The sequence below is a fragment of the Condylostylus longicornis genome, unplaced genomic scaffold (genome assembly GCF_029603195.1).
Source record: "Condylostylus longicornis isolate FDR11 unplaced genomic scaffold, ASM2960319v2 ptg000135l, whole genome shotgun sequence".
Taxonomy (NCBI): Eukaryota; Metazoa; Arthropoda; class Insecta; order Diptera; family Dolichopodidae; genus Condylostylus; species Condylostylus longicornis.
In genome coordinates, this window is record NW_026578103.1 from 16,872,470 (window position 1) to 16,895,810 (window position 23,341).

Consider the following 23,341-nt stretch of genomic DNA (forward strand, 5'->3'; position numbering starts at 1 on the left):
TTAAATTCACTATAAGTAGGATTTCTTTCTATCGTGATAAGTTCAACTATTCAATTGAATTTTTCTTAAAATTTTGATAAACTTTTAACGTTCTTAACTTTACGTTCTTAATAGTTTTGCATGTGAGCCGAATTTTATTTGAAAAAGAAATTGGTGTAAAAAATACCAGTAGAAATAAATACTATTAATTGAGTAAGTAAGTAGCCTTTAAAAAAATCTAACAAATATCTTGATCCGTTGAAATTTGCCTTATTCCGGTACAATTATATTTCATATTAGTCGTATAAAATCGTTTTAAGAATAAATAAGTAGTTATTTGAAAAACACTGTCATATCTCATAATGATTAAGTTCTTAAAAATCTATACAAGTTGTTGAATTAATATTTTTGTAAATTAATTTCTTTAAACGCATCTTTCAATCTATAAATTCCAGAAAAGTAGAAATTAATCAGACAATAGATATTTTATATTTTCTCCCTATAATCCTTATAATTTTTCTGTCATTTTCCAGTTGAAACTGGTTAACTTTTTCTTTTTTCTTAATTACCCTATATTAATTTTAGTTAAAAATCACTTGTATCTTAATATTAAAAATATTTTCAATAATTTTTCAATAATATTAGTAAATCGATCCGCTTAAAGCAAAATATTTTATACCTACATATAAACTTTTTAAATTATGGAACTCCCTTTTTTTATAAGCATTGTGCAATTAGCTTGTCAAATCCAGTTATAATAAATTGATTGCACAATAATAAATTAAGTGAGTATATTATGAATCGTGAATCCTTGATTATTTCAGTTTAAACATATTAAATCTGGTATATGTTGGCATTTGTACATTAAAGCTTATACACTTGTGCACAATATTACCGATATTGGTTTGTTGTAATACGTGCACTTGGAAAATTTTCACTTGAAAAAATAAAATACATAAAGTGTTTCTACCGAATGAAGAAATGCTGAAAAGGGAATAAGGAGGCAAAAAAAAGTCACACAGTTTTATTCGGTTTTATATTTGTACGATGAATGCGCGAATTTTTACAGTTTAACTGAGCGAATTTTATGTGTTTTTTTTTCTTCTTCTTTAATTTTGTTTGTTTATTTTTCTTATATGACTTTTTAATTATCAATATTTTTCTTTCCATTTGATTTATCGTCCTTTTAATTTTTAAATAAATGAATGAATTAACGAACAGAAAATTAATTTTAGAAATTTTGGGATGCAATTACGCTGTGTTCCCGCTATGTTTCATGTCACAATATTGATAACCATTTTCATGGTTCGTAAGAATAATATAAAGTATGAATTTTAATAAAATATTGTTTTAAATTTAATTATCGTTTATGGATAAGTAAATGGGATTGGAGGGGGTTAATATTGAGGGGAAAGAATTGCCTACCCTATAAAACTAGTTTTTGCCGGATGAAATACTTGTGTAGAAATTCTTTTTTATGTCGCAAACTCTTGTATCGATAAAAGTATAACACAAAGAACAAATAATGGGTAATTTTAAGGAACATCGACTTTTTGTTACAATAACCTTAGCCTGATCGGATTCAGAGACTATTTAAATTCATTCAGTTCAAAACCATTTACTACAATTTATCTGTTATACAAATCAAAAGTGCCCTATTTTTTTTTAAATAGTAAATAATATGCAATATTTGCAATAAATTTATATGAATTTTATGCAAAAGAAAAGTTTTACTGCAGAACAATTAATTAATTTGTTAAAAATTTAAGTAACACACAGTTAGCATTTTTCCACACAGTTAGCAGCTATAAAATAAATGCATAGTATGAATTGTTACTATACTCATATAATGTGTATGAGTGTTCGCTTTTCAGTCAATTATAAATTTTTGATTTTAAAAAATTCAAAATTAATAAAAGTCAATTAAGAGAAATAGAGAAGCAGAATGCGATAAAATCGTTTATCAATTAAATTTTTGAATACTTTAAATAAATTATTTTTAAGTGAATCGTACAAAATTTACTTGAGCTTATACGACGGGACATTTATGGTATTTATTTCAATTCAAGAATTGTTACTGTATTGTTGTTTTGCAAAAGCGACTACAAATCTCAACTAAAAAATAAAATATTTTTATTTTAATTTCTATGAATTTTTAAAATAAATTTTTTCTCGTACTCATATTTATTTTTTAATTTCATACAATTATTATGAATATATTAAGCTCCTTTCTTCTTAATGATTTATTACCGTTTTCACCTTTATCTTTAACACAGATATCTTTATATAGGTTCTTCTGTTAAATAGATCAAGAACTTACTTAATAATTTTAATCGCGTCACTCATTTTATTTATCATGTTTTTATGGTAAGAGTGTGTGTTTCAATTTGTACGCTTATATTATTATAATATCTAATATAGTATATTAGAAGAGCAGTGGTAGGCAGTAATAAAAATCTGCCAACTAACCTGTACAGAATATTCATTAAATGAGTAATTTTTGTAACAAATTTTACATTTAATAAATTCTTTGAGTTGCTTTCGTGAAAAATCTCCTTAATTTTTATTTTGAACGTGTTCTAAATTCTATCAATTTATTGGAAACAATATTAAAACTGCTTTATCCAAGTATTACTTTACTTTTCGATTGATTCACTATAATTCGATTAACATTTTTAATATAATTAAAAGTTAAACCTCCTTTTAAATATTTTTTTTTTAATTTTAAAATTGAATTAATGTAATAAAAATGCTAGAAGGCGTATTTTATTTAAAATTTCCTTCTATGCAACTTAGAAATTACTTCTATTTAAAATTGCCATAATAAATTATTTTGCAATATTAAAATTTTTTCATTCATCGTTTCATCCCATAAACATTGAAAATTTCACCTTAAATCCATATTTTGATTAAAATCCTTACTGTGCACACAAACTATATAAAAAAAATCTATAATTTAATAGTGAATAATTTTTTCAATTTCAATCCACTCTGTAATAAAAAAAAAACTTTTAGAGTTTAAATTAATTTATGTCAAACGACCTGTCAATATAATATGAAAAATTTAAATAAAAATAAAACTGATATAAAAAATTTAAAACCAAAATAAATCATAAATAAAGAGAAAAAAAAATGTTTAGAAAATCAACAGTAATTGAGAGAAAAAAAAAAATTTTTAAAGAAAATAAGAGTAAATGCAGTTGATACAATGAGCAACATAAAAATTGAAGTGCCTATTAAAAATTCCGTGAGTTAAAAGCAGATATTTCGAAATAACATCAAGAAACTTTAAAGAATGTTTGAAGGTGAATAATTAACGACAAAAATTGAATGCTATCGCACTGTTTGTTTTTATTTTAATTTGCAAATATTTCAGGAATCAAATTATTTTATGATCCTGTTTAATGTTTTTCCACTACTGGTTACAAAAGAAGTATATAAAAGTGCAGAATGTTCTACTTCAGATTACTGTAACAAATGTTTTAAAAGAGCAGGGACCAAGTGCTGAGGGCTTAGAACAATTCATACGCCGACAATTTTCGAGCTCGAAGTAGAACATTCATGTATGCTTTGATTACAATTTTCGAATACTAAAGAACTGTTGAATATATTTGAAAATTGGCACTAGAAGATCCATAAAGTTATCCATAAGAGATGTAAGAAAAATTAGTGAATATATGTATGTATGTATTTTTACCAATTATGTCTTTTTTTCCCGTTCAGATTCACAACTAATGCTTTGTTGAGCTTTTGGTTATAACTAAAAATTACAGATTGTAATCTTGTAAAAATTTTTTTTACAAAGCATTTTTTTACAAACTAAAATCTAAGGCCTAAGCCTAATTTACTCAAAGCACGTTTCTTTAATTTTACAAGATTTTCTCGAAGATCGTAAATATTTTAACACCTGTAAACAAAAATTCGATCCACTTATAAATTTTTTATCAATTACTGTTTTTCAAAAATATTTAAATGCGCGAACCGCTTAGTAGCTAAACTCAAATTAGGTATGTATACCATTATGTTTGCACAAAGAAAATGAAAACACACAAAAAAATAAAAAGATAACAAAATTTTAAAAATAATACAGAGTAAAAATATCAAAATAAAGTATGAAAAAAAAAAAACAAAATAAAAATTATCGAGCCTTTTTTTTTATAGTTTTGTGCGTTTTTCTCTTTATTGATATTAAAAGAAAACAGAAAAAAAAAGTTATGTTGAGTGAGAATTTTAAAAATTAAAAAAGTATTCACAATTTGCAAAAATTTTTCTGAGAACAGTTTGCAATTTATCGCGGCCATGAATACTACAACTACTCTGTTATATTTTATAGTCAAAGTCGAAAAAATAAATTCGTAAAATTTTCATTAATTTTTTTTTATTTTTAAAATTTTACTTAAATTATTACTCAAATATTACTGAAATGTCAAAAATTTACAAAAAGATATTTAAAATATTTTGAAGAATATTTTTTTTTTAAATAATCAAAAAAAAAGAGAACACCTTTCATTACAACTGTTATTACAAAATAAAATTAAAAAAAAAAATGTGTGTGCGTGCGGTTTTACAATTTTAAATTTTAATTTTTGTTCCAATTTATTTTTTTTTGTGTGTGACATTGCAATAGTATTTTTATATTATGAATTTGAAGGTCTTTAACAATTACATGTCTAAAATTATAATTGAATTAAAAGTGAAAAACGAAACTGTGTAAAAAAACTATTTATAAAATTTATGATTAAAAAATTTCACTTTCAATATTACTCACTTTCGATTAATTAAAAAAAAAAATAATTAAATTTATTTAAAAAAAAAAAACGCATAATTTTTTTAATAAGGATTGGCAATTTTCGAATCTAGGATTTTTAAAGCAATTTAAAAAATAAAATTAAAATAAAAAATTTTTGCAGTTTAAGGTTATTTTATACGATCTACAATTAAAATTTGTATTGAAAATTTTGGATATACTTTTTGGATTTGGGTATTCATTATAAAATTGAATGTCAATTTTGGTTTTTCAATTTAAATTGCTTAGTTATAGATAATTGGATTGCAATTATATTTAAATTAATTCAATAATTAATTAGTCACAACTTACGCCTAATGTGAAATATGATTCTTATAAAACATTTCTTGAAATATTTTCTATATACTTGCAAATACAGTAATTATACCTACTGCTTATTTTAATATTTTAATAAACATGTTTTTAAAATAAATAGAGTCAAAACAAAAAAAAAAAAAATTTGATCTTTAGAACACCCCTAGTACAAGTATTTCATAAATTAAAATAATTATTTTATGTTACTTGAAAACCATTAAACTATAGGAAACGTGAACTAATTGAAATTTTTTTGATTCTACGGTTTTATAATTTTTAAACGCTATAGCGACAAGCCTCGTTAACGTGTCTTCTCCAGAAAACTTCAAAATAGAATCATTTTTTTTTCGTTTTTGAACATTAAAGAGTGATTCTTACATGTACGTATACATATGTAATATTTGTTTACTAGTTAAACAATTTTCCGAGAATTTGGGGCATTTTGACGTAAAAATTTTGCTACCGTGTGCAGTCATCCTGAAAATTATTTGTGCGGCATATAAAGAAAAATTTTATATTAATTATTTTTGAAAGTTTAAAGGTTGTAATTTTTTATAATAGTAATTCACTTATAACATTCAAATTAGAAGCTAAACGAAAATGTCAAAAATTATTTTCAACATATCAAAAAAATTTGACTGTATGTTTAACATCTATTATCGATAACATGTTCTTTTACTAATATTAAGCTAAGCCATCTTTCAAACATTCTTTGAAAAAATAATAGTTTTTACACAAATCTTGGTAAACGAATCCTCCCGATTTCATGAATTACCGTGAGTGTTTCGTTTCAACTATATTTGCTTTGTACCGGTTGTAACAATTCAAAATATAATATCATAAATTTTTTACTCTTTTACTGTTTTTGAGATAAATAATTGAGGTTTTTTGTCAAAAATCATATTCTGCCTTACATAATAGTATGACGAAATCTTTAGTCAGTCATAAAATTCTCCATGCACGTATAAGTAATAGTAGTAGAGTAACTGTCATCGCATATCATACAGCTCCTGTATCTATCAATCTATTTAAGCTAATAATTAAGGCATAATAATTTTGAATAACTTTAATTTTAAATTCAAATACAAAAAAATAAATTGCTCACTTCACTCCCAATAATGTTACATAGAAACATATGATAAAATATTGTTCAGTTTTGAATAGAAATTTCAATTATAGAAATCAATTAGAGAGCTATTTTCGGGTAATCAATTAACACAAACAATCAGATTAATTAATTGTATAAATTTTTTTTGTATACATATATATTTTAGTGTGTAGCCAATTTTGTTCAAAAATAACTTTAACCTTAATAATTTTTGATAATATTCTATTTATATTTTTTTATTATCGCAACAGTTATTGTTTTTATATCTAAAATACATTTTTATTATACTCTTGTTCGTATGGTATGTAAATATTAAAGTTCAAAGTTTGTATAATAAAATAAACATAGTTTGAGTACTTGACTTAGAATTATCACGAAACTCAAGCTGGATTCTTACTATGTTAGCATTAAAGTCCGAAAATGAGGTTTAGCTATTATATTTTCAGTCATTAATAACATTTCAAGTCAAGTGAGCAAAATTTTTTTAATGATTTGAGTGAAGCAAATTTTATGTCAAGTAATTTTTATAAGGACATGAAAAAGGCTTCAAGTATGGTTAAAGTGGCTATATAAAGGGGGTAATAGTTATAGGCTTTTGTAACTTAATTATAAATGCTGCAAATGATAAATGCTGCAATAGAGCATAAAAAAGATGAACTCTTATTCCAATCTTGCTGGCAATGATATAATTTAATATTAAATTGTTAAGTTAAACAAATTGGATTTTCTGATGATATCAGCAAGTCTGTGTTTATTTTTAAGAATATTACTATTATGGAAATATCATGCTGCTGAGCACTTTCCCTTTCAATTTTTTTTTGCTTTAGGCATCATTCCTGCAACCTTGCATACTGAGAGGGATTAAATGTAAATTTGAGCATAATCTCTGTTCTTACACCTACATACAACCTTTACATTATTAAAATTTGATTATAAATTAAGGTAATATTAAAATATCATTGTATATCACAAGTATGCGATGATACGCGCATTTTTTATTTTTTCGCAACAGGTGCTAATTTATTTTAAAATTAAAATATATTTTTATACACAAGTAAAATTTAAAAATAAAACAAAATTTTACTTATTTTTTTTTTCAATATTTCGGTTCATAAATAAAATATCGATACACAATGTACATCTGTATAAACATATAAATCTACATATACACAAATTGATCTTAAAAAGAATAAATTTTTTTTTAATTATTTCTTCTCTCTTTTTAACTATTAATAGAATAAAACAGCAAATAAAACATAAAAAATTAAGTTTAGAATATCAAGAACAAAAAACATGACATGAAAAGTGTACAATTGTTTATACTGAGAAAAATTTTTTCAAAATTGTTTGATTATATAAGCAAATTGAGCAAATAAGAAAATATTGTTAGGCTGTCATTAATTAATATATTTCTAACATGAATAATTAAATTGTTTCAAGTTATTAAAAAACCGAAAATATTGTTTAAATTTATCTGGGTGTACGAGTTCTAGTATAGATTGAAAAATTCTGAGAATTCTCTAGTTTTTTTTTTTTTTTTTTGTTATTGGTGTGAAAAGAAAACTTCCTTTTATTCGGAATAAAATACTTTTATTTTTCGCTAATATATTTCGTGCGCTACATACGCACTTTATCAAAGCTGATTTTCTTCTAATTAAGACAACAAACAATAAAAATTGAAATCTATTAAAATTAGGAATATTATACCTGACTTAAAATAATCTTCCTGACTTAATCTAGAATTTGATTATTTATAATTTTTTTTTTTTTTTTTTTTTTTTATTTTTTACAAACTAAATTTATACCTGTTTTAAACCTTAAAACTGGTCAAATAATTAATTTAAAGAGCCAAGTAGCCGCGTTACCTTCATCCGTGTTTAGTAGGCAGTCCTTGTTTGATTTGTATATCTGCATGCTTTCATGAACTTCTCTCCTGTGTTTTCCTTTTACCTCTTTTAATACCTTTAAGTTATCTTCCGTGATTGTGTGATCCGTTTCATAAATGTGTTTTGCAACCATAGAATCGAAAATCCGGTTAAATCCTACTCTCCTTGCACGTTTTATTTCACTTAAATGTTCCTTAAGTCTTGTTGTAACGGGTCTCTTCGTTTGTCCTATGTAAAATTTATCGCAATTATTACAATTGATTTTGTACACACCGCATCTTTCATGTATCTTCAATTTATCCTTAGCCGAATTTAACAAACTCCCAAGCTGATATTTACTAATGGTTTCCGATGTCCGAATATTGTGTTTCCTTAGTTGTTTATTTATCAAGTTTGTACAGTGATGATCATAACTTAAAGATGCCCATGTTGTTCTTTGTTCTTCCAATATCCTGTTCTGTTTAAACAATGTGCTCTTATTCTCCTGCTCAATTTTTCGTTTTTTCTTCCTAATGAGTTTGTTAATACGTTCAGTAGAATAACCGTTCTTCACAGCCGTGTCCAAAATGAAGTTTACTTCTGATCTATAGTCGTGTCTGTCCATCGGTGTGGTTAGCATTCTATGGATCATAGAGTTGAACGCCGCCATTTTATGTTTCGTTGAATGGTACGAGTCCTTTGGAATGCATCTTTGTGTTGTTGTTTTCTTCCTATATATCTTGAATCCAATTTTTTCAGATTTTCTTTTCACCAATAAGTCCAAAAAAGGTAACACTCCATTTTCCTCAATTTCGAATGTAAATTCTAGTTTTCTCAAATTAATGTCACAAAGTTGAGATTATCAAATTGTTTGACATCAATTTTTATTAATAGGGCTCAAATTAAAACCATTTTGATCCAAAATTCTATAGGAGTGTCAAAAATTTGTTGTTAAATTTCTAAGTAACAATTCTCCTTTGCAATTCAACTCTTTCTAGTAATTCGAATTTAATTTACATATTCTTCTTATTCTAAAAGTTCGAATTAATTTACTCGTATTAGTTCAATGGAACGGTATTATATGTGAGATTTTAAAGATGTTTGTAAACCGTTTGCTAAAGATTTTAACACAACTTTCTAGTTAATATGCCTCTAAAGATATTCTTGTAATGGATTCATTTTATGGGACTAAATTGTTGTGAAACGTGATTTTTTCCTCTGAATATAAACTCCGAAAAGAAAGGCTGAGTTGTCGCGGTACTTAATTTCACCAACAAATTTTTTTGGTCCGCCATATTTTCGGGAGGGCTTATTTACAAAATATGTTTATTATATTATTATCTGGAAAATTAAACTATTTGCTATTGACTATCATCCGTCATCATCAATTTTAATGAATCATCAAGAAGACGTCAGTCATCCTATATCCCAGTTACAGTCGGGATGCTGTTATGTTCCGTTTACATTCAAAAATGCATTTACTTGCATTTTCTCCCTTATTGTTATGCAATGTTGTCTGTAAAAATTAAGATAAATTTAAAGCTTTTAAACGAACCTATGTTTTTAAAACATTTCCAGAATATTTTCAAAATTAAGTACGTTATTTTTATCAGTGTCGGAATATGTTCTATACGTACGAGTATAAGTGCTTAATTTTTTATTTTAATTATTTCATTTATAAGTAATCTATTGCAAAACGATCTACTACAAATATAGATACATACACCGAGAATTGATCATAAACGCAATGATTATTTTAACTTCAAGTTTACAACAAGGTTGTCTACTTTTATAAATTCTACTTATTTTTTTTTTACATTATTTTTGTTATAAATGCAGTTTATGTGCATGTGAATGAAAAAATAATTTGTGAATTAAAAATATTTTTACTTTTTAAAATTATTTTTATAATTCTAAATTTAAAAAAGTTTAAATATATAGTTAGAAATCAAGCTTTTCAATTTGAAATGTGTATGTATATGTGTTTATATGCGTGTTATGTAATAGTGTTTGCGTATGTACTTATGTAAAATAATAATTGTTTTTTATTCTCACTATTAAAATGTAAAGCAATAAAATTTCTATGCCAAAATAGATATCAGAATATCTTATTATTTATGTATATGTGTTTATAACAATTTACCAAAGTAGTTGACATTTCTAAACTTGAAAATAATTTTAACGATCTTTTGTTTTAATTTAAAATCATTACAATTAATCTTAAATTTTATCTCACTGTAAAATAAAATGACGTTCTTGTCTAACATGCCCTCATAGATCACATATATTAAGACTTAACAGTGATGTTGATTGCAATGCAGTGATAAAATGTTAAATGTTATCATTTCTTTTCTCACATTATTTTTATGCTCTTATGATAATTTTGAGAGCATATTTTGTTTATACTTCGCATTTTGTTTTTTCTTACTGTATTTGAGTTGAGAGCGTCAGATAAAATGACAAGCCTATCACTCTTTATTTTGAATAATTTTTGTTCTGCACATTTCTGTTTTCTGTGATGACGTGATGGCTGTCAGTGATGATGATTTTGTGAAAATTTAATGAGAATCTTTAGGTTTATGGCTTTTATTAAAATTATTTAAAAAGTTTTTATTTTCATTTAATTTTTTTTTGTCTTTTTTTTGACTTTAGGTCACAACTTACATAAAATTATGCTGCTCTATTTGGACAAGGTCTTTATAAAATTTTAATTTTATATTTTTAGTTTTCAAGGAATTTTTTATTTTTCTTGCACACATGCATGAATCCATACGTTTAAATTAAAAAAAAAATAATAAAATCTCTGTTTTTATATTTATGATTTTTGATTAAGGTCAAAAAATGCAATTTATGTCACTAGCCCATATTTTATATTTACCTATACATATTTACAATAGCGTGTATATGTTAATATAATACTAAATATACTAGGGTTTATATTTATTTCGAAAAAAGGGCTAACATTCGAAAATTAAGGAAAAATGTAAAATTTTGTCTGCTTACAATATTGAATAACAATGAGATCACGTAAATCTTTACATGTTTATTTTTTTTTTGTTTTGAATTTATAAACGTTAAATATGTCTTTGCTTGTGAGTCAAAAACAGTTACTATCATAAATTCAATTCAATTTCTTAATTAGGTTAACCTTTTTTTTTAATTTTTTAAGGTTAATGAGCAATTGTATAATTATTAAGGATTTAGCATTTAGTAATAATAATATTTAGTTGTGATTTTTTATTGTACTGTTTGTTTGAGAATCATTTTTTATAGTTATGGGGTATAGTCTTCATTCATTTAAAAAATGTGAGATATCACTTACAAATTAAATAAGGTTGGCCGGTTGTATTTAAAGCAATCCAAATTTGAAGAATATTTGATTGTGATCCAGCCCAAACAAATTATACTGTAAGATTAAAATAAATTCTTGTTCAATTTTCTGTGCTTGCAAGAAGATTTTCACTTGTCAATCAAAGTAAATTTCGAAAATCTTCAAGTTCTCTCTTTTTTTAATTTTCAACTCAAAAAGTCGTGAACGCCTTCCTGGGTAAAAAATGGCAATGTATGTTATAATTGACAGTTTGACTGACAGCCTTTTGCTTCGCGCCAAAAATTTTCATTATTTATTTTGTTAGATATCCAAAAAAATTTCCAAAATAAAAAATTAAAAAAAAAAAGAAAAACAACATTAGCTTGCTTATTTTTACCAAAAAAAATTAGTAGTGGGCAAAAAAGTTTGTAAAAGAAAAAAAAGAAGATGTTCCGCAGTTTAAAAGAGTAGATCAAAAATTTTTAGAAAATTTTGTTTTGGTAAATCGACTCATAATTTATGAAGTCACAGCTTAAGGCGGTATATAAACCTTTTTTTTTCTAATTTTTGACGCTGAACAGCCTTAAAAGCTAAAAAAAAAATCCTCGAAAACCAAAATTTTATATATCATCTATAAAAGCTTGACCCATCTTGCGCAAAGCTTTTTCATGTCCAAATTTTCGGTCAATATCCTATGTACAGCACTTTTTGATAAGCCTCATATATCAGATAACTCACGCACTTTCAATCGACTGTCGTCTAATATAATTTTGTGGATTTTTTTAGCCGTTTCTGTCGTGGTGACCTCATCTGATCGACCACTGCGATGTTCATCTTCACAGCTCGTACGGCCACGTTTACACTGCGCTACCCAATTTTTAATCATTGCATATGAGGAAGCGGACTCCCCTAGTGTAGAATCTAGTTCACTTTTGATACCAGCTGGACTAAGAACTTTCAAATTAAAATATTGAATGACATAACAATGACCAATTTTATCCATATTAAAAATTTACTGAAAAGCTTCGCTATTAATAGTCGGTAATTTGAAAAAAATAAAAAAAAATAAAAGTGTGACAGTTAATCCTTAAAATGATAGGGCTTTCTACCGGGCTTATTTTTTTTTCAAAATTTTTGTGTTTTCTTGGTTAGGCTACTTAATTCTGGGACAACCCTCGTAGGAATAAAAAAAAAACCTGTTAGGGTAACTTTTGCTTAAAATATGTATGCATGAGATTTCTAGAAATGTTCAGCTAATCAAAAGTTAAAAGAGCGATCTTGCACGAAATATTACTATGTATGTTTATATTATTTACTCGTTTATTATTATTTCATTCATATGTAAATTCATTGTATGCCCTATTATTCTTAAAAACCACTTCAGATTTCAATGTATTTACAATTTGTATAATGGATTTTAATTCGCCACTCATCGTTTAAAATAAATCAGTGTATCAGATTGTGTATTTCATTTATAAAAACTAAATTTTATTAAATCGATTTTTTTAAGTATGTGAATAACCGTTTAGTATGTGCTCTTAAATAATTTTTAATATAAAATACATAATATTCAATAATAAATTTGTGATATAATAAAAATAATTGACTGTCAATAATGTTTAGCAGTCAACAAATTATTAACATAAAATATTTACTCGTAACTATACGCGGATCAATGACCTTCAATACCCTAAACTAAAAATAATTTTAATGAAAAAAAATATGGTTTTTATTTTATTTTGATTGAAGTTATTTTTTATTTAAAAAAAATTTATTGTATAAATAAAAATAAATTTTATAAAATTCTTTACCATATTTTAAATTTAATTTTGAGTACTTGATAAACAGAAAAATAAAGAAATTTTCTATAAATAAAAAAAATTATATTAAATATTTGCCGGTATAGTACACATTTATTTTTCATAAATTTTTGAATAGTGTCTAGCTATAAAAAAGTAATTGTAATGTTAATTTGGAGCCCTAGACAATATAAAGCTTGTATTATTTTATTGTTTTGTAAATTATTTAAAAAACTGGTGGAAACTTAATATTTGTTTCAATATAATAATGATAACATCGTGAAATTAAGGAAATTCACTGCTGAGCTACTTGTTTTTAGAAATAAATAATAGTAAAAGTAGGTGCTTGATTTTACAAATCCCCTAGATCCTTTTTTGAATAGTTTTATTTAGTTATTTTTTTACTTTTTTAACACTTTCTCAGTATAAAAAAGTTTTTTAAAGAGTCTTTAAACACACGGAGCTCTTGAAATTTCGGTGATCCTGCCTCATTATTGTGTTTTAATAAAATTTTTTATAAAAAATTCTTTACTACCTTATTACTAATTTATATATATATATATATATTTAACGAATTGCTTAAGCAAAGCATCAACTGCCACACAAATTTATTTTGCACAAAAGATTTAAAACAATCATCATTTAGACGCACAAAAGTGTGATTATCAAATTGCCTAGCAAAATCGCCATCACTTGATGAGCGAGGAAAAGAATAGTGGGGAGTCAGTAAAGGAAGGTACAGACCTCAGTAAAGTACAGACCTCAGATCGCTCAAATAGTGGACATCTTAGCTATAATCAAACTTATAAAATATTAATCAAACAATAATGAACAATCATGAACAAGCACGACAAAAGACTTTTCAAATTCCGGGAAACACACCAGTAGTCAATGAAAGATTAAATAACAAACAAAGTAGACGGCCAAAATTAGAAGATTTTTTACGCAAAACCACAAACGGCACACTAATGATAGACCACAAAATTGTTCGAATATTGGTCCAAGAGACGGGTACCATACAAAACGGGTAGTCATTAGATCTAATTTTATAATTTATAAAACCATAGAACCTTCTACGATTAACACAAAAATCTCTCATGACTGTTTCCAAATACTTATTGTACAACTTCTCCGGCAAAACTAAAGAAATCACCATTAGTTATTTTTGTAAGAATTAATAATAAATTATAAATAATTACACGTTGTATTGATAATTAGCAATATTATTAGTATAATAGGCACAATATCTATTTATATGTTTTTGTGATTGTGTGTTTAAATAGAAGATTGCGTATAGTATCTTATGTAATTTTTAAACCTCTGTAGCTCAGTTCGTAGAGCGTCCGTCTGGAAAGCAGTGGGTCACTGGTTCGAGTCCAGTTCGCAGAGAAAAAGTTTTTTTAATTTTTCTACTTTGACTCCTAAGATAACGTCTTTCATTTGCTTTGCAGTTGTATGAAGAAATTTCCATTAGTTGTTCCTTATTACCCTTTTAATTCTCATGTACAAAACACTGTTCCATTAAATTCAGTTTTCTAATTGATCTTACTTTAATTTCGATTAAATTATTTTGTAAAATACAATTTAATTGATCTTTTATTGTAATAACAGATTTCATTTTTTTCTTTTACATTAATCACAATTTCCCAATTTCAATTCCTTTTTTCATACATTATTTGTTAAAATGTTAACCCCATTCTGTTCATTAAATTGTTTTCTTACTAAAAATTAAAATCAAATAAGTTTTCCAGTTAAAAACAGAAAATTTACAGTTCCAAAAAGAAATTTATGTAGTTTATTTAGGCAATCAAAATAATTTTTTATGAGTTTGCGTTAAAATTCCAATTTATTTTTTATTGATTTGAAGTTGACCGCAATATACGCCTAAAAATAATGTTCTGTTATTTTTTTTTTTTATTTTTTGAATATTTGTTTTTGATTTTAATTAAATTGTATCATTGGGATTGATAAAGCATCACGAAAAATTAAAAAAAATTAACTTTCTAATGAAGGTATTATGATTCTTATCTGAAGATGTACAATGAATTGTTTTTAAAGGAACAAAAGAACTTTGATCACATCATACTGGACTTTGGATACACACGCTTTCGTTTGTTCTGGTGTACATTGGTATTCTAAATTTATGACGAATTCTCACTTAAGAGTAACAACAATTAAAAAAATATGTATTCGAAATACGAAATTTGCGCTCTTATTAGACTTACGTTTAGTTCTTATAAGAAAATTTCAATTAATTCGAGCTCAACAGAACGACAAATTGTATTTTTTGTAAAACTAATTGGCTAATTGGCTTAATTTTTTTCGGTTCCACAATTTATTTATCCAGCTAACCACCATTAGCTTCTCTTTTTTTATCACAACTCTAAAAAGTGTTATAATTGTAGGTTATTATACTCTCTATCTAAGCAACATTTACGAGTATTACAGATTTACCATCTTTACAATAATATCTTATAAAAATCCAGGGCAACGATCTTCACCATTATATTTTATGTTATACAATTTTTAAATTTTTTATTATAAGTAGTTTTATACAAAATTCAATTACTTCGAAAAATTTAATTATAATAATATTTACGTTTTCAATTTAAGGGATTTTTTAACTACTACTAATAGAGAATTCTACACGTAATATTAGACCAGATAAAATTTTTATTATAAGTTTTAGGATTGACTCATAATACGAGTAGAATTATTATCTAATATAACTATTATCCGTTCATATCGCAATTTATTAATATTGATTAGAATATCAATTACGTTTTAATCACATAAATTAATCAATGATTAACAAAGACAATATACTTGAAGTGGTTGGTAAGAATTTAGTAATTATACTTAATTAAGCATTTGGCTCCGAATGAAATAGAAATTATGAGTTGTAAATAAAATATGTATAAGTGTGTGGAATGTTAATTATTTTATAACTGATTTGTGACTTAAAAGTGCAATTTATAATCTTTATAAAAAAAATTTGGGGCTTGTATAAATATTTTAGAGAGCATTTATTCAAATTACATGTAAATGAACTTCAAAATTCACGCATAAATTTTTCTAAATAATCAAATGAACGATTAGTAAGAATTTTTTTAAAATGCTCTCTAGGGTAATTTTCTAAAGTAAATAAATATGTTAAAACTTTTTAATCTAATTTTAATAAGCAGATTATAAAATCAATTAAATTGTTCCAATTTAATTGCTTTATATAGGTTAATTTATATCCTATTTTTTTAATCGAATTATTTTATGATTAGCTTTTAATTGAAATTGGTTTTATTACGGTAATAAATTAAATTAAATACAAATTCTTTTTAGTACTAAATCTTCTTAAATAAATTTGAATGAACTTTATGTTTTATGCTATTATAAATATTGGATAAGAAATTGGAAATTTAGTAGTAACTTTGATTTCTCATTGGAAACAAATTATGAATTTTCGATTTCATATCTCACTTTTATTAGAAAATTAAAAAATTTTTAATCTTCTGAAAATGGAAATGTGTTAATTTGTGTTTAATAAATAGTGAGGTTTAATTATGTTAAGAATTTCGCAAAAAAAATCTTATATTTTTTGAAGTAGTGGCAGAAGACGAGGCTATTGCTCCACACTTTTCACTTTTATTATAAGTAGTAACAATATGTACGTATGAATAAATTATCAATTTCGAATAATTTTTACAAGGACCTTAAACAATAAATTTATACTATTGCAATGGTTAAAGAAAATTTAATTAAATTATAATAAAAAAAAATCATTTTTATAGAAAAATTCTAATTATATTTAATGTGATAATTGAAAACTCTTTAAAAAGTTTATTGAATCTTATATTGTCCAAGAAACGTATATTGTATAATATATTTAAAAATGAGTTCTAATAAAGAGAAACAAGTATTTGAAGAGACAATATCAGGTCTTCGAAAAGAATTACATTCACTTTATAATATATTACGTGATAAAAATGAACAATTGGATAAAGTTGAAACAGATTTACGTGATCGAGATTTACGTTTAATTCATATAACAACAGAATATAGAAAACTTAAAGATCAACAACAATCATTTAATAATGATAATAATAATGATGATGATGAAAAAGAAAATCAACCAACTCATAATAATCATTTGAATTCTTCAACAATAACAGCAACAACAACAATTCCCACAAATTCAATTACAATGAATAATAGTAATGGAAATGTTCTTGTCGAGGATACAACAAATAATCAACAAAATTTTAAAAATAATGAAATAAATATTTGGAAACTTGAAAAAGAATTAAAGGATCGTGATATTATTATTAAAGAATTAAAAAATAAAATTATTCAAGTAACTGAAGATTTAAGTATAACACAAAAAGAAAATTTAGAAAAAGAATTTCATATAATTGAATTACAAAATGAAATTGATAAATTTCGTCAAGTTGTAAGACCATTAACACAAGCATTTTTAGAACAACGTCGTTCAAGTATGATATTTAATGATATTAGTCCTGGTATGGAAAATACAAGAGTATTTTCATTAAATGAACCACGAATAAAACGTCAAGGATATTCAGCTGAACCATTATCAGAAATGGTTAATTTAAATGAAAATTCATTAATTAAAATTCCAAAGGATAGTGTGTAAGTAAATTGATCAGTGATCTTAAGTATAAATATGATTATTTGGTTGTTTGATATTAAGTATACAAAAATTATGTAAACTAGGACCAATAATTAACCTAATCTGAGCACCACCACACTTCCTGAATTTTATTTTGACTATTGCCATCTAGTCAGGAATAGAACTATAGTGAATATTCTTTTAGAACTGAGTAACACTTTGAGAAAAGGAAAATAATTTTTGTTTTCTGAAGCGTTCCTTGAGAAATTTTTTCCTAATAATAAGAGTACTAATGATAAAAAATAAAATTTTAATTATTTGAAATTTAAGATTTATAATGAGATTATTACTAAGCCTCAAGATTATTCGATTATTATAATTATATTTTTATATATTTTAATTGTTAGTTGCAAATTAATAAAAACATTTTATATATTAAGAATATATTTCAATTTTTGAGCCACTTATATTTCAATGACCATTTCATTTTTCATTCAGTAACTTTTATTATTTATTATATACAATAACATATTTTTTGTTTTTATAGATCTCGTGAATTAATTAAATCAGCCATATTAGATAACGATTTTATGAAAAATTTAGATATGACACAAATACGAGAAATTGTTGATTGTATGTATCCAGTTAAATATGCGTCCAAAAGTCTCATTATTAAAGAAGGTGATGTTGGCAGCATTGTATATGTGATGGAAGGTAAGTGTTATTGCAGTTTAATTTAATTATATTTAATTCAATTTCTAAACTATACTTAAATAAAATTTTAAAATATAAATTTTGTAATTTATACAAAAATGAGATATGCAGATTATTTTTACTAAATTACAATTAATAATCTAAATCCTCGTAATGTGTTATAAATATATATTTAAAGTATGTTTAATAATATATGAATAACAGTAACAATTAATTTTTATTGCATAAAGTGACTCAAAAAAATTGCATATATTTAGGCTAAAGCATTTTTCAATTTATAATGTGAAAAAAAATTTTTTTACCATTATGTTGAATTTGATAACTGGAAATATTGTTATCCGCAATTTATGCAAATATTTTTGAATAAAAAAAATTTTTATTGAATGAAAACTGAATTGAGAAAATTTTGGTTGCAGGAGAATGCAATGCAATTTAAAATTAAATTCAGTGTATGCACATGCATTTATGTATGGCGGGCTACACAAACATATTAAAATTTAATTGAACCCATAATTTAATTTTAAATTGCTTTTTATGTTTTTAATGATTATAAATAAAATTCAACTCGAATTAGTTTTCATAATTTTTGTGATAAGTTTTGAATAATTTGGAATTATAATATAAAAATTTAATTTGGCTAACAAAAAGTGGAGTTGGGAAACGAACTAGTTTGAACTATGAAATTGAAAAATATTTCTTTCTTTATACAAAACTATATAGTAGGAATAAATATATAAGAAATATTTGAGGACATATTTAAGAAATGTTTAAGAATAAAGTAGGCTTAAAAGAAATAGTTGAGTAGATCGTCAAATAAAGTCACAATAATTGTATCTGAAATTTTGTATAGCGGGTTATTAATCAAATTGGGGAGCATAGCTCAATATAGACGGCATGCTATAGAGTACCGTCCTTAGTGAATTTAGAAAATAATAAACGCAGATGTAGGTTTATGCAATTTTCTTTTAATAATCTAATCTGCATTTTTAGATTAATTGAGATTATATTCAAAAGTTCGGATTTGAACACTTTGTTAGGAAAATATAAAAATGCTGAAATAGTACATTTGAATTACTTTCTAATATTCAAATATGTAATTTGAATTTTAATTCCTGAAATTTCATTAACTTTAAATATTTTTCATTCAAAATTTTAATTTGGTTCGCATTTAATCTGCAAGATTTTACATCAAACTCGATTACTACGAGTATTAATTTGAATGCAAAATTTTATTGTAACTGTACATTTATTCACGCTTTTAATACAGTTATTTACCTACACAATATGTGATAAATATAACTTACACATATGAGATAAAAAAAAAAACACTTATGGTAAAAAGATTGCAAAATTGAATATTAGAAACCAACTATATTAATTTGAGAGGAAATAGCATATGTATATGCATAAAACATAAAATTGCAAATATAAAATATTCAATACCATTCACACAAACATAATATTGTTGTACTCATTTGTAAGTAGTAGGTATGTAATAAAAAAGTATTTCAATTTTTTGCCTTCGTTTGTTTCGCTTTGCATGATCACCCCCTAAACTAGGCGAAAAAAATAATATGTATACAACATACATACATACGTGAAAACCGTTTTATATTGCTTCCAATGCAATTTCGAATTGCATAGTATAAACCGTGCTGCACATCTAAATTACATTTCACACTACTACATGTTCACGAAATACTTATTAAATTTGTTAAAACTTATACATAGACGCCCTTTTTCTCTTAACATTCAGTTTTCTCTTTTGCGCTCTGTTTATTATTTTGCTTTGAATTTGACATGGAAAAACTTAGTATTGCCTTGTAAATTATAAACAGTTGTAAAGAGAAAAGCACAAAACATCTGATGATTTATTTTTGATAAAATTCAGATGTGCTCCCTTAATTTGTCATTAATGCAATTATACATATGGTATTCTCTTTTATGTTTTACATTATCTCATTTAAGTTGTCGGTTTTGTGATTGCGATATTTCCTATTTCTTATAATTTTTCTCTTTTTTCTCTATACTTTAATATTATACATTACGCATGCATGTGTAGGTTTTTTTTTTTAACTAAAGATTTTATTGTAAAACCGGTTTTAATTCAATTTTGTTGTTTCTTTATTCGTTTTCTTTCATAATGTTTCTCTTTATCTTTTCGCATACTAAATTGTTTTTTGACTTCTGTTTTGATTTAGTCAATGTGAGCAGTGGAAATTATAGAATAATATATGTATATATAATAACTAAGCTAGTATTCTGCTGGTAAGGTAAAAAATTTGGTAAAAGATAGTAAACTAAATATGCATTGCAAAGGAAAAAAAAACGTTACCATGCTGTTGCACAAAGTCAAACGCCTTTAACACTATTATGGAAGGGTAAACATCGGTTTATTTAAGACCAGTGATTATATAGAATTTCTTACTTTCCACAATTTTATCGACATTTTCATTATATTTTGATAGGTTAGTTTGATCATAACAAAATCTTAAAAATTGGGTACATCATAATTTTCCTAGCAATATGCGCAAATGCAGATTGTCTAGAATTCTTTTAGATTCTGTTTAATTTTTGAAATGTCAAAACATTAGTGTGTCAAAACGTTATTTCCACTTTATTATTCATATTTCTCATATTATGTTTATTTTTATATGATAAATGTAGTGGGATATTTAACTTATATTTATGTAAGTATATATACATATGTATATGTATGTATCAAGTATTTTTCAAATTTTATGAAATACAGTAGAACCACGAAACAAATTTTAGGTCTTCATGGAAGGTGTTTTCTCTTTCAAAAAGAATAAGTTTGCGAGTAATTAAAAATAATATTTTTAATTAAAAACAATGTTATACCTAGGTCTATTTTTTGAAAATGTAAAATTTTAGTCCTTGGAATTGACGTGTTTTAAAAAAATTTTCTCAAAAATTAGTTTTTTTTTAAAATTCAGTTTAAAATAATTGCGAATTTGAAGAAATAACTTAAAAATCAGATATTTGTTTAAAGAATTTTATTACAGAAAAAATTAGGGGCTCAGAAGCAAAATGGCCTAACCCTCACTCCCAAAATATTTGCCACAATATGTGGGTTAGGGCCACTTTTGCTTTGGGAAAAATTAAATTTTAGATTTAGGCCAAAAAATAATAAGGAATTATAGAAAATATTTAGCTTTTTTGTCGATAAAGTTAAATTTGGGACCTAATTTTTTTTAGCGAAAATTTTAGGAGTGAGGGTTAGGTTAAAATGAGGGTTACTTAACTTCCGAGCTCCTCAAATAAGCATGTAGATTGACTTTTCTGAGTCAAATTTACGAATCGCCATTGGTATAGGCACAACAACTTGTCAAAAACTTGACAATTTTACGATTTCAAGGAGTTTTAACTGGAAGTACATAAAAAATTTGTTTTCCGAAAAATAGTTTATTTTGTTCAATAAATCCTATTTATATACGAAACTTAAGCTCTCTGTATTTAGGGATATACGAATTAATAGACAAAGCAAGCAATGTGAATTTAGTAGAAGAAATGTTTTGTTTAATATTAGAAAAATAGCATGTCAAAATTTATCTGACTGATATTTTCAGTAGTTCGGTTATCTAAATATTCGATAAACTTTATTTCTAAAAACATATTAAAGGATTGTATTCTTAAACTCTCTTGTTCATTGAGATTTTAAAAAATTTGTCGGATTTTACTGTAACTGTACAAACACTTAAACAGTTTATGTCTAAGTATTTGTGTTCATTGTAATAAACATTACTGTATAAAATAAATTAGTATTAATGAACAAATAACAATAGCAGAGAAACCGCATTATTTTTTTTTTCATATTTTCTTATTTTATTTTTGTTATTTGTTTAATTTTTTTTTTGTTGGCGGCCGTTGCTGGCTGGCATTTGGCAATTAAAAGGTAAAAAAAAAAGGCAACTTTTGTTATTTATTTTTCTCTTTTTTTTTTTGCCTTTTTTATTTTCAAAGGTAAAAAATCTCATGCACAATACGAAATGGAAAATGATTCATTCAAAATTGTTGTGTTGTGTTGCTGCTGTTGTAAGATATACATAATAAATATATAACAACTAGATCAGTACAGCACAGCACACCACATCATCATAAAAGAAACACAAGAAGAGAAGAAAATATTAACAAAAAAAATATAAGAAACAAAAAAAAAAATTATAAATAAAATAGAAGAAAAATATGAAGAAATATTGAAAATGAAAAAGCATTGAAAACAAAAAATCCGAAAACACAAAACAGTTGATTAGTCAGTTTCGAACGCGAAAGGTTATACAGCGTGTTTCAATTTTGAGCGTTCGGATGATTTAATAAAAAAAAAAAAATATTAAAATTTTTTTTTTCCTTTTATTCTTATTAATTTCTTTGTGTATTTTGTTTTATTTTGGAATTTTGATTTTGTTTTCGCGTAATTATTTCGAATATTTTATGAATTTCCTCCGTATTTGATTTTCATGTAATTTTTCGTTCTGTGTTTTTTTTACTTAAGTAAACAAATACAAAATTCTTTGTTTAAATAATTAAACATGCAACACTTTATTCAAAAACCAAGTAAATGTGGAAAATTTTCGAATTGAATATTTTTTTTTTTGGAATTATTAAATTAACAATAAAATTTATTTTTTTTAATAATAAATTTTCATTTTTAATTTAAATTTTTTTTTAATATTTTAAAAAATCGTGTTAAAAAAATTATTTAAAATATAGAAGAAAGAAAAAAGTGACAAAATACCTACAATATTGGATTTCTTGTTTTTTTATTTGGTTTTGTATTATTATTATAATTTTAATTCGAGATCGTAATGAAAATGAAAGCG

At 24.6% G+C, this 23,341-nt stretch overlaps 1 protein-coding gene across 3 annotated transcripts in view; it reads left to right on the plus strand.

Annotated features, from left to right (window-relative positions):
- Positions 1-23,341, plus strand: part of LOC129615475 (cGMP-dependent protein kinase, isozyme 2 forms cD4/T1/T3A/T3B) — a 152,556-nt gene that overhangs the window by 56,182 nt on the left and 73,033 nt on the right. For 2 of the 3 annotated variants that reach the window (XM_055530716.1, XM_055530717.1), the window contains exon 3: positions 18,334-18,500. In XM_055530716.1, the coding sequence (XP_055386691.1) occupies positions 18,334-18,500 (167 nt within the window). Of the gene's footprint in view, positions 1-17,077; positions 17,807-18,333; positions 18,501-23,341 lie in introns of those variants that run through there. The other variant, XM_055530718.1, reaches the window with a different exon arrangement.